The sequence below is a fragment of the Austrofundulus limnaeus genome, unplaced genomic scaffold, assembly GCF_001266775.1.
Source record: "Austrofundulus limnaeus strain Quisiro unplaced genomic scaffold, Austrofundulus_limnaeus-1.0 Scaffold150, whole genome shotgun sequence".
Lineage (NCBI taxonomy): Eukaryota > Metazoa > Chordata > Actinopteri > Cyprinodontiformes > Rivulidae > Austrofundulus > Austrofundulus limnaeus.
The window spans coordinates 1,150,924-1,163,567 of NW_013952552.1; the positions used below are offsets into that span (position 1 = coordinate 1,150,924).

General features: G+C 38.8%; 1 protein-coding gene across 1 annotated transcript in view; it reads left to right on the forward strand.

Annotated features, from left to right (window-relative positions):
* The first annotated feature begins 4,724 nt into the window (after nucleotides 1-4,724).
* sgpp2 (sphingosine-1-phosphate phosphatase 2) overlaps nucleotides 4,725-12,644 on the forward strand; it is a 30,654-nt gene continuing 22,734 nt past the window's right edge. Inside the window, exons 1-2 of the mRNA XM_014016660.1 lie at nucleotides 4,725-4,970; nucleotides 9,023-9,184. Of these exons, the coding sequence (XP_013872114.1) occupies nucleotides 4,740-4,970; nucleotides 9,023-9,184 (393 nt within the window). The 5' untranslated portion in view covers nucleotides 4,725-4,739. The remainder of the gene's footprint in view (nucleotides 4,971-9,022; nucleotides 9,185-12,644) is intronic.

Genomic DNA, 12,644 nt, shown 5'->3' on the forward strand with positions numbered 1-12,644 from the left:
CACACACACACACACACACACACACACACACAGAGCTGTTGGATGTTACGTCGATGCTGCGCACAGAAGCGCTCATTTGGACAACCGGAAGCGTCGCTTCATGACGGGCGATCATGTTTTTGCGCCTGTTAAACACAAACATGGCTCCAGTTCAGCCAGTTTTACAGATGTTAAGAGGAAATCAGCTGCGGAGTCATCCTCACTACATTTTCTTAACACTAACTGATCAGATGAGATACGCTTTTAAAATTTAGGAGTCTGTCTGTTAGCAAAATATCTCATCAACCTGATGGATTTTATTTAAAACTTAACTTGAGTGTACATCTATAACTGATTCACTTTTCAAGTGAACCCGTTTCAAGCTGCCACATACTTCATGAAGTCAAAAAATAGGCATAACTCATATCAAATGTTGTGTTGATAACCGAGCATAAAGTCAGCCTTAACTGTTGGCAACATGAACCCTCAAAGATAATTTAACTCTCAGCAATTATAAGATGCTGATCTACAGTCACATCATTCAGAATGGCCACTGGCATTAACAAACATAAAAAAGGGCTGAAGTGTCAAACTGACAGATCCTGAGCTCAGACTTACTGAGAGTCATTAACACATCCTTTGATTGTGTCATCTTATTATCACATGAGATTGCACATAAAGTTAAGGTTTAGCCAAAATGGCTGCAACTACATAATTTTTGCTCATAAGATGAACTTGGTCTAAATCTGTTAAATAAAAGTGGGTGATGTGCATTTCTTCAAGGAACACTAGGCTGTTTTGTTTATATATATATATATACATATTGCGACAAAATGTCAAACCTCCCTGAGAGCAGAACATCACGTGCTAACACCTGAGCTTCAGAAAAAGCACAACGATCAGAATTTGATTTCCAGCTTGGTAAAGCAGTCACATTTTTATCTAGTATCTGATTTTTGAATAGATTTGATCCAAAAATTGTTTTCTGATTCTGAATCAACCTTCATGATCTTTGTCAATTAGAGGAAAGGCCCTCAACAGCCCAAAGGGTCTGTCTATGGGTCAATTTTGTACTAGATCACATAAAATAAAATAAAAAATAAAATAGTCAACATTTTGTTAATATTTTATGTGGGCTACAGGGTATTTTATTTTGAAAAAACAATCTTTTCCCACCACATAGCAGGGAATCCCTGGTCCTCATAATCACTGTCCTCCATGTTTTACTTGGTCCCCTGCTCTAACACACCTGATTTGGTGAATAAACAATCTTGTTTTAAGTCTGCAGAAGCTTGATAATCACCCATTCATTAAAATCAGGTGTGTTGGAGCAGAGAAACAATTAAAACATGCAGGATAGTGGCCCTTAAGGATTATGATAGCCCAGCCCTGGGCTAAAGCAAAAACAAGTGAAAAGGCATGCTGTAGAACTTTGACTGTTTGACAGTCAGCAAAATATCTCACGAACCACTGGATATATATTTCAACTGAAACCTGTAGAAAGTAATGATTAGCTGTGTTCTCAGTCATTTAGGTCATGATCAGTCAAAAAACAACCAACTGGACCTTTATTCTGAAGCTGGAGTTGTTTGGCTTCCCATCAGCTTTATCAACTGAAAAATGTCTGGAGTGTGGAGTCCCAGGCTTTGTAGACATAATGAGGAATGTCTAAAGTACTTTTATCTTTTTTTTTTTCAAGTTTTGATTTTTGATCAATCCTTGTCTGTACCTACAACTGATTAATCTTTAGCCTCAAATCAATTCAGATGGCAGTCGCAGCCAGTCGATATTAGCTTTCACAACAATAACCACACCTCAGTGAATTTTACAGATGCTCAGCTAAACGTTGGTGTGGTAGCTGAGAGTTATTAACAACATAAGGTCATGCAAGCTCACAGCTCGTAGTTGCGTGTGATTGTACAAAAGGTTTTCGAGCTTTATCATCATGATCATCATCTCCCCTGGACCACTGACGGACATGCAGAGCCTCATCAGTGGAATGAAAATCTATCTTTGTTTTAATTGAAGCACATGACACCAGCTTAGGTGCAGAACTACAGCAGCAGCTGGATGAATTGTTCAGGATGTGAGAGAGAAACACAACAAAGCACAAAACCATTGGAAAAAGCCAAGATGGGAGTCAGTCACCTGTCCTGAAGCCAAAACAAGAAGAACTTTTCTTTGACAAGAGTCTCAGACTGCACAAACTTATAAAAGACTGTGTTAAAATGATCCTGTTCACTGTGTTAACTTGTCCAGTTTGATTTGAGACCATGAAAAGGAATATTTGACAAATCCAGGAGGAATAATTCCTACAAGGTCTTCTTCCAAATGAATAAAACCTGGGAAAGTTCAACCTCTGTTTGTAGAAACTGTGTTGTTGGGGACAGCTGGGATAAAAATCGTTCTTACTTACTGATAAGTTCCTTACTTGTTAAGGTTAAAGTTCCTTTTTGATAAAAGATGATTGACACATATTGTTGTTTTTTTAACATTTAAACCTGTGAGAGGAACAAAACAGATTAAAAAGTCTTGAGGATATGGTCCTGCGATTCATCTTCTTACGTGTTTTTATTGCCTTATAACACCAAAAATATATAAATCTAATATAGTTCATCCTCCTGGTGCTGCTGACTGCGGCTGAATAAAAGAATGAACAAAGGAACAAACAAATTTTCTGGTCCAGTTCTGGCCCACGCAAGGCACTAACACTTGGCCCATACATCTCAAAGAACGGCGGCTCTTTCGTGGCTCAGATGTGGTTTTGCCAGAGGTGGTCCACACATGCGTCAGCGCCACATACACCAAACTGGGCCAGCTGTGACATGCCATTTTAAAAACAGTGCCATCATTGCCAGACCTGGCCCACATCCAGTCGACAAACAGCCAGCTTGACACCAGATCTGGTCCACACCTGTCTGCTGTGGGTTATTTATCCCTGAGGGGAGTTAATTTGTCACAGCAGCCATAAATTAAATTACACATTACATCATAACAACACAATACAAAAAATAAGCCATTTCATAACAATAAGACATTTATATTTGACATAAAGATGAGCTGTTAAACAGGGAGATGGAAACCAGTCGGACTTCAGGAAGTGGTTATGACAGCAGAGCTCATCAGCTGGGCGGTCCCTCTTGTTCCTCATTGACACAAATGTGTCCAAGTTCCAATGAGTTTTCTGGCGTTATGAAGGTTTTTTTATTATTCTCCATTTCAATAATTTAGGGAATCTTAATTTACCAAAAAGGACAAAGGATTAGTCTGATTTATTGTCAATCTGTAAGAAGATGGTGTCTTTTTATATGGAAACATCTGGTGTCAAGTAAATGTACAAGAGTTCGAAAAAATGTTTAGTTTGCAAAAAATATGTGAAAATTTGAAACAACTCAAAGGTTTGTGTGACATCATCAACTGTCAGTTAAATAATCTATGGAGAAATCTGTAAAAACCATCAAGTTCATCAAAATATCACTTCAGCCTTTTATATTCTAACTTTCACCTTCCCCCTCACACAGGATTTTCACTTATTATCTTTAATGAAATCAAATAGAAGGGAATAAAATCAAACTGAAAACTAGTTGAAACATTTGTATTCACCCCTTTTAAATTAAACCCCCAACCTTTACGTTCAGAAGCCACATTTAGTTAAATAAGATGGAATGTGGCTGATCTAAGTGTAGCTATAAGCAGCCGTGGTGGAGAAAATGTCTTAACTCCTTAGTTTTCTGTGTTCTGTTCATGTCTGCTCCAGGCTGCTCGATTGATCATTTATATTCTAAATTTAGTCATTTAGATTATTTAAACAGAAAATATTCCCCGTTGCTCCAAGCCATTCCTGCATGATAAGATCATGTGAGGTCCAGTGTGTGCAGTGGGTGTGTCTACGAGCTAAAACCAGCAGAGTCCGTGTGGGCAGACTCATTTCTGGCCCTATGAGACCCCACATTCAGATCACTGCTGACAGGGTGATAAGAGAAATCTACTGAGAAACCCCAGTGCTGGCTTATAACTACAAATTCTTAAGGAACTGAGGATGAAGCATCAAAAAATTGTTCACATTTTATAAAAGTTGTTAAAAAAAAACACCAATGTTAATAATAAAAAACCATGGCTGCATGATCATTATGATGTAATGGAAAGAACATAGTGGATCTAAAAGTGTCACAGTTAGATTACTAAATCATAAGGTCACTTATCTCTCTGCTGTTGTCCAATTAAGTGAACCAGGACAAATATGTACTTTTTGTTTTGTGTTGTTTCTTCACAACCCTTACTGATGCTCTGTTGAATCTACTTTTAATCTAATCCATCAATCACAAGATAAGCAAAGTAAATAGATAGGCTACTGTTTTAAAAGCTGTTAACCTTTGCATAAAATGTAAAATGGTTAAATTGTCATTTTTAATGTGTTTTTTAGACCAGTTCTGCTCTATGTTCAAACTTCATCCTTTTTAATGCAAACAAAATTAAAAAGAAATACAAAACAATTTTGACTTCCTCAGATTTGACCTTGTTGCCTCAGCCTGCGTCAGAGAGAAGCTCCCTGCTTTAAAGCTTTTATGACAGGCGGCACCAGGTTAAAGGTCGAGCTGCTACACCTTTAACAGGTTTGTAGCCACGCCCCTCGCGCTCACCTGCCTCAGTGGCCGTACCTGCAGGCTGGATGTTCCCACCCCTCCTCCTCCTGCTGCCTGCTGCAACATGAAGCTGTCATTTTTCCGTTCCCCCCTCTCTCTGTGTGACCCTCACCTGACATGATGGAGCTGCTGGACTACCTGCAGGACCCGGAGCTCGTGGCCCGGTTCCAGAGACGATGCGGACTCTTCCTCGTCGAGGCGTCGTGCCGCGGCCCGGAAAGGACCCGATCCCAGAACGGAGTCCAGCTCCACCGGGAGAACACACATGGCTCAGAGAGGAGAGGATCATGGGACCATCAGGACAAGAACTCCAACCATAAACCCACCCTGAACGGACCATGTGCTAATGTAAGGCTTTTATTATGAAAAACCTCAGTCTGGACATGGTTATATGAATTATAGAAAAAAAATCATAGGCATATAAATATTTGATGTTAAAATGATTTCAATTGAAAAATCATTCAAATAACTTTCAGATGATCATCATGTATTTGGGTTTAAAAAACAGAACAGGTAACAAATTAGTCTAAAGTTCTATATTTTGAGACACTAATAAGTGTCCTGAATTTCCATTAAACAAAGTGAAAATTTGTTGCAAAAACTGACAACATTTACATGTTTTTGAAATGTATCATAAAACTGTGATGAACATTATTCAATCAACTTTGAATAAAATAATTAGACCTCATTCATTGAGTTTGTTGCTGCAGAAAATGTCATTTTATCATTTTGGTGGAACAAACTGAACAAACTGTGCTGTCTTTTTACACCTTCAGGAAAATCAAACTGCTTTCGTTGGAGTAAAAGATTAAAATTATGTCAGGAATGAATAACAGAGGTGGGGTCTTTACTTTTTTGGTAGGGGATCAGATAGCAAAAGTTTATACTGTATATTACACAAATAACATAAAACAACACAGTATTTAATTTTACCATTGCTTGAAATGTGTATTTTTTTAAGCATTTGCGATTCTTTCAAGTGTCAAACAGGTGGTCTTTAATTAATGTGCAAAACTGGAGTTAAACTTATTTTTACAAGGAGACAATAAAAAAGTAGATTTTGTTTGAAGGCCAATCTCAGTCATCCATCCATCCATTTTCTGTACACGCTTCTTCCTTTTCAGGGTCGCGTGGGTCACTGGTGCCCATATCCAGTCAATGTTTTTTAAAATAAGGAATAATTCTGTTTTGATTTTCAGATAATCTCTTTTTTTCCAGATTTGTCAGTTTGTCGGAGTCATCTCAGGGTTGACTAAAGTTGTTGTAAAACCAGTCTTGAACCATTCTCTGTCACTTTGAAACATCCCGGTTCAGTTGACGGGTGAAACCATTTCGAAATTCCAGAGGGGTGTGTGTGAACTTTACACCTGTGGGTTAGATGGAGATTGAAGTTGTGTGCAGATCTGATTGGCTTTTTGTGTTGTACAAAACATAAAAAACTGTATTAACTTACCTAAGATGCCAGCTGGGGTGGCAAGAAATTTAGCTTCCAGTGACTACTGCCACTCTGTGCCACCCCCTGAAACCACCACTGGTAAACAATATGACAAATGAAATTCTTGGTATTTTTACTATTTATGATCAATGCAGTTTATCATTATTCCAGCCCATTAGCCACAGCTGCCCAAGATCCAGCTGAGTCAGCACTGAGAGGAGCATCCAGAGAACTGTAGACGTTAGTTTACATTTGGTTCCTGCTTTAAAAAGTGCGAAAAAGCATAAATCTTTCTGTATAACACTTAAATGAAAGGCTATTTATCATTAAGTAAGTTTGAGAGCGAGCATAAACAAAGCATCAGATTTAGTTAAAGATTGTACAAACCAAAAATGGGACTGACTTTTCTGGTTTTTCTGGAGTCGGAACCAGATCTTCGTTTCACTTTGACAGGTGTTGTGAACATAGTTGTCTTCCTTTTTTCTGACTAAAATAATTGTTTGAAGGTGCAATGAATGAACAGTACACTCTGTCTGAGTCTGTTTTTAACAGAGCAATTTTTGGCTGTTCAAATGATCATTTAAAGGTGCGACAGCCCCATGTAAAATCACCTGCTGCCTTCCATACCAGAGATTTAAACTAAGATCATCTTGAAGTATGTAGCTGTTTTAGTGAAACTTTAACTCTGTGTCCGTAAAATGAATCAAGTTACAGACAGTTTTTATGTGTTAAGTACTTGTGGCGTCCAACTTGGATCAGATTGAGTCAAAAAAAATAAATCAGCTGTAAAAAAATCATCAAAATCTAGAGATGTAAAGTCTGCGAACAATACAAATCTTTTGAAAGTCTCCTTACAACAAACAATAGGAACCAAGTCATGGGCAGTAAAGAGTTGTTTTTTGTAAATACTCATATTTTTCTTGTTTTCTATCTGAACCACAGGCACAATCACTCCCGCTACGCTTTTTCCCAGAAAACAGGCAGAGGGGTGGAGTACAGCAGCTCAGAGGGAAAAGGGGGAGGGGATCTCTGCTTAACAAAACACATGGTTCCACCCACATGGCGTATGTCAGTGGTTCCCAATCCTGGTCCTCAAGTACCCCTATCCAGCATGTTTTACTACTTGTTTCTCTGCTCTTCAGCAGGTCTTCAGAAGATTGTTAATCGCTCATTCATTCAAACCAGGTGTGTCAAATCAGAGAAACATCTAAACATGCAGGAAAGGAGTCCTCGAGGACCAGCATTGAGAATCACTGCTTTAATACAGGTTATCCGATTGATTATTTACAAATGAATGGCAAAGAATCAATGGCTTCCAGAGGCAATACTAAAAAACATAAAACTGAGTCAATATTATATTTTGAAAATGTCTCAAGCTCAGAGAAGCTCTTGAGGTGTTGGTCAACATTTATAAAGTAGTGATTTTTAGATGTTTCCCTGACTTGACTCACCTGGTTTGAATGAATGAGTGATTAAAAATCTTCTGAAGACCTGCTGAATAGCACAGAAACAAGTAAAACATGCTGGATAGGGGTACTTGAGGACCAGGATTGGGAACCACTGCCGTACGTGATGACATAACTCATACAAAGGCAACAGCTCTTTTGAACGGCTCTATGAAACAAGCGACTCCTCAAGCTCTGCATCCCTTCAAAGAGCCATTCTTCACATCTATTAAAATCCATCCAAAAAATGTAAGAAATTTTCTAACAGACAAACAGGAGTGACTGCAAGAGTTGAGGCTAAATTTTTAAGCAAAGACTTGTGTGTACCACTTGGCCTATGTGTTGTTATTGGCTCTCAGCTACGGACGCACCAACATTTAATTCGATATCTGTTAAAGTTGACTGAATATCAGCAATTTTTGCAATTTTTGGAAGGTAAGTTGGCTGCTGTGATTATCTGGAATCGGTTTGGCACCAGAACATAATCAGATGTACTGCAGCGCAGTGGTGCAGTTTGTAGAGCTGTTGCCTCTCAGCTAGTAGGTTACTGGATTGAATCCGAGTCAGTGGGTACAGTTTGCATGTTCTTTCTGTGCATGCATGCGTTTTCTCCGAGTACTCCAGTTTCCTCCCACTGACCAAAAGCATGCTTGTTAGGCAATTTTTTTGGCATTTTTTTATAGAAGGCAAACTATGACCTATTATGGTCAAAGGTTTTCCATTGCTAGTATGCCAATTTGGGCGCAACTCCTACATTGGTTTACGGCACTTGGTATTCCAAGGTGGTCTCCCAACCAAGTACTAAACAGCTTAGATTCCGAGATCAGATGAGATCTGACAAGATCAGGGTGGTATGCCTAATTTGTAGCTCTAACTTATCCCTAGGTGAGATTGATTGTCCCATTTGTCTTTGTGGCTCTGCGACATGACCTGTCAGGGTGTACCCTGCTACGTATATGCACAGTGACTGCAGGACATGGGCACAAGTAACCCATGTGACTCTGAAAGGAAGAAGCAGGTAAAGTCAATAGATGGTTGGATATGGAAAATAACTGAGTTGACTCCAAAGAGGGAATGGCAAAATTTAAATTAATATCTAGCAACAATCTGTTAATACCCAGAATATGTGTTGGGGATCAACTTCAGCCACTAAGGCACCAAATTTCAGGTCCATATCTATAAATTAAAAGGGTTTTAGTCATTTTAAAAGTTTCTTAAGGTCAGTTGGCTGTTTCAGATGTTATGAATTAGGTTTACTCCAAAAGTTAATCTATGTAGATGTACATCTGATGATTATATCCAGAAATTTAAATACAATTTAGCAAGTGGTTCATTTTGATAACTAATTAGTTTATTAATTTAGTGAGGGAAAATAAAAACTTCTTTACAATGGTTAACCTCCAAGGAGATGATACAAAGTTGGCTTTATGCATCCAAACCAGTCCGTTACTAACCAGTCTGATGGATTTAGTCTCTGTGCTCTATCATATTTTGTGTTGATCTATTTTTATTCTCTGCAGAGCTGCAGCAGGCCTCAGTATGAGGTGAAAAACTGGCTGCTACACTTCCTCTTCCTGTTCTCATCCAGCCTTGGTCACGAGGTCTTTTACATCACCGGCCTGCCCTGCATACACTGGAATCTGGATCCTTTCCTCTGCCGTCGCCTCGTCAACATGTGGACAGTAAGTCACAGCCTGAAGGTGGGATCTCACTGAGCTGGAACTGTTAAAGACCAGTCAGTGACTCAAACTTGACTCAAAACTGTGAGAAAACTAGCAAATGAGTGATGACGGTGTCAGTGAATGATTTGCAGTCAAGTGAACAGCAAGGCCATGCACAGTGTTTCCACAGTGTACCCACCTCAGTCTGCTCTGTATCCATCTCTGCAGCTGCCCTCACATTTGTGTTTGTGTCCACTCCAGTATACTTTTGATATGAAGCCACTAAAATAGTCTTTTGCCACTTTTAGCTCTTCACTCTTGTTTGGCTTAACAGTCAACCCCTGAAAAGTAGTGTTTCACAGTTTTTTGGATTCAGGAGTCTTTTGTGGGTTTTTACATGGAACCTAACTACTAGTAGTTTGCAGTAATCCCCGTGATATTGCAGAAACCAGAAAAAAGTACTATTAGGGACATCAATGGCCTGGCCCTTGCCTTCCAGTTCCGCTCAATTCTAGTTTCCCTTCTCTGCTCTCTGGGATTTCTCCCATAGACAAGGATTTTTTCGGTAGAATTTTACCTGGGCCAATCAGCAAACAAAAGGAGGAATTTTAAACGACATTGATTTTCTGCGCAGTGTCTGCTTGTACAGGGGTTAGACAATGAAACTGAAACACATGTTCTTTTGGTGTGGGAGGTTTCATGGCTAAATTGGACCAGCCTGGTGGCCAATCTTCATTAATTGTACATTGCACCAGTAAGAGCAGAGTGTGAAGGTTCCAGGGTAAGAGCACAGTTTTGCTGAAAATATTGCAATGCACACAACATTATGGGTGACATCCCAGAGTTCAAAAAGGACAAATTGTTGGTGCACGTCTTGCTGGTGCATCTGTGACCAAGACAGCAAGTCTTTGTGATGTATCAAGAGCCACAGTATCCAGGGTAATGTCAGCATACCACCAAGATGGACCAACCACATCTGTTATGGCAATATTTATTTAACAAAGCCAGAAATACGTGGTCCAAGAATGAAGGTACTCCGTGAGATGATCAGCTGAGTTTTATTGCAACAACTGGAAACACAGACAACCTAGCCTGTCTCTGTGCCTCTGCTTCTCTCTGTCAGTCTCTCCACACTACTGTTGAACTCTGTTGAACCCTGTTGAACACTGTGTCTCGAGAGGCCTCATATATATCTTAACAAACACCATTATGCCATCTTAGCAAGATTTGATACACGGTCAATGGAAAACAAAGATAAACACAAGTGATATCTAAGAATGATTATTGTTGTTAGCAAATCTTGTTCTGACTTTAATCATTCTGTCTGCAGATGAACAGCATGTCATGAAAACCTAGGCCATTAAAGGATGTCATGAATTACTTGCTTAAACATAAAAGTATTAGTTCCACCACAACATCCAACAGGATTAACTGTGGAAGCAAGAGGAAGCTGTCTGAAAGAGATGTTATGATCCAAAACCAAGTATTTCAGTTTCATTGTTTCACCCTTGTAGTTTAGCAATGGCAGCAGAGGAAGTGAATTAAGCCAATTCATGTTGACAAGGCTTCCAAATTAAAAAAAAATTTGTCTCACAAAGCCTGCAGCACTTATTTACAGCCGTCTCGTTCGGCTCGGTACATCTCTTCTCTCAGTAGGGGATGGTTGTTTACAGCACACACAATTTCCGGTTTGCCTCTTAGCTTAGCTTCCTTCACAGTGGAGCTGTCGCACTTCATACATCGCAGCCAGCCATTAGCGATTGGGTAAATCAGATCCAATCATTTGAAACTTCAACAGAGGCCACACCTCCAGCGAGCAATCGCTTCTCAGTAGCCGAGAGTCCAGACCCTCCGTACGAAGCAAAGCAAAGAATAAGGGGCTGTTTTTTCACCAGGCTAGGCCATCATAGGTTTCCTTTGCTCTCAAGCTTTTTTGTGAGTTTTCAAACTAAATTATTAAGAAAAATATAATTTACAAATTTTTTACCATAAATATTAACGTCAATACAGTTGCATAAAAAATACATTACAGTACATGATGCATGTGTCCTGTGCCCACACTTCGCCCGCAGAACAGCGTTTCCACTTGCTGACAGTTTATTGTGCAGGACCGCGTGGTGTGTAGTTGGCCTTTTCTGGACTCCATTATTCACATTTTTTCATGTAACCCTCAAAAAAAAATCGCTGATTTACTGTACTTGAAATTACAGTTTCTCTCATTTCAGTAAATGTTTTGCTCATTTTGCTAATTTATCTTATAGCATAATGTTTTGCTAATTTTAGCATTAGAAAATGTAGAAAAGGCAATTCTATTATTTATCATCAGCTAGGTTTTAAGACTTGGACATGTTTCCTATCAGAAGACAGCTGGTGATAAAATACAACTCTTGGTTTTTATGTGTTGGAGACCCCTGTGACAAAATCAAGAAGCATTCAAGATGGATTTGAGACTCCTGTAAAGACCCTGCGAGAGAAAATTTGTCACACAAATAAATGTTTTGAACTTATAATAAATTTAATTAAGTAGACTGCGAGCCTCAATAGCTCAGGCAACAAAATTGAGAACCCCTGAAAATATCAGGAGGTATTCTGGAAACCTGCTTCAGAACAGTGGTGGCTCCAGAAAATCATGAGTGGGGGTAAAAGGGGGGTCTTGAGTATTTGTAAGGGGATCCAACAAAATTTGACACAACAAATAATACTATTATATATACAGTATATACTGTGTACTGTAGTATTTTCCAATCCCAGGCTATAACTAAATATTGTGAAACACGTTACTAAATGTTTACCATCAACACAACATATTAACAGCTTTTAGTAATTCAACAAATGCCAAACAAGAAGCTCAAACGACAGAAAACAACTTTACAAGAGTGTACTTGAGTGAAAACTGCTGCAGCACAATGTACAATTTGATGTGGAGTTGCAAAACCTTCCTCAATAATCTGTTAGTCACTCCTGTATCTCTTGTTCAAACACCATTCCTTTTCTTATCCCTATCTATCTGCAGGGGTGGGCTGGGTTTAAAATTCAGCCAGGGAGCTTGGTTTAGAGAGGCCTTTTATCTAATAGCAAGACTGATGCAAGCAGAAAAATAATTTTAACACTGATTCATTATTTGCAGGATTAAAACAGTTTTTTTCAACAATCAACTACAACAAAAAGCTTATCTTAAATATCAAAGCAAATACTGAGAAACAAAAACCATGCTCAAAAGATAGACCTATAACACCCCTAGCATATCCATCCATTTTCCTCTGTATCTTGTGCTGCTTTATCAACATTAAAAGAAAACTAGAAATATTGAAGATTATAAAGAGCTCATTACCAATGGGAAATTAAATCCGATGTCTAATTCAGAAAGCCACTAGCATAACTTGCAGAGGTGGATATATAGACTTAATAGGCCTCATGCAAGAACATGTTCGTATTCTTATCCTAAATTTCTCGTACTTTTGTTTGTACAAAGGGTTCGTAC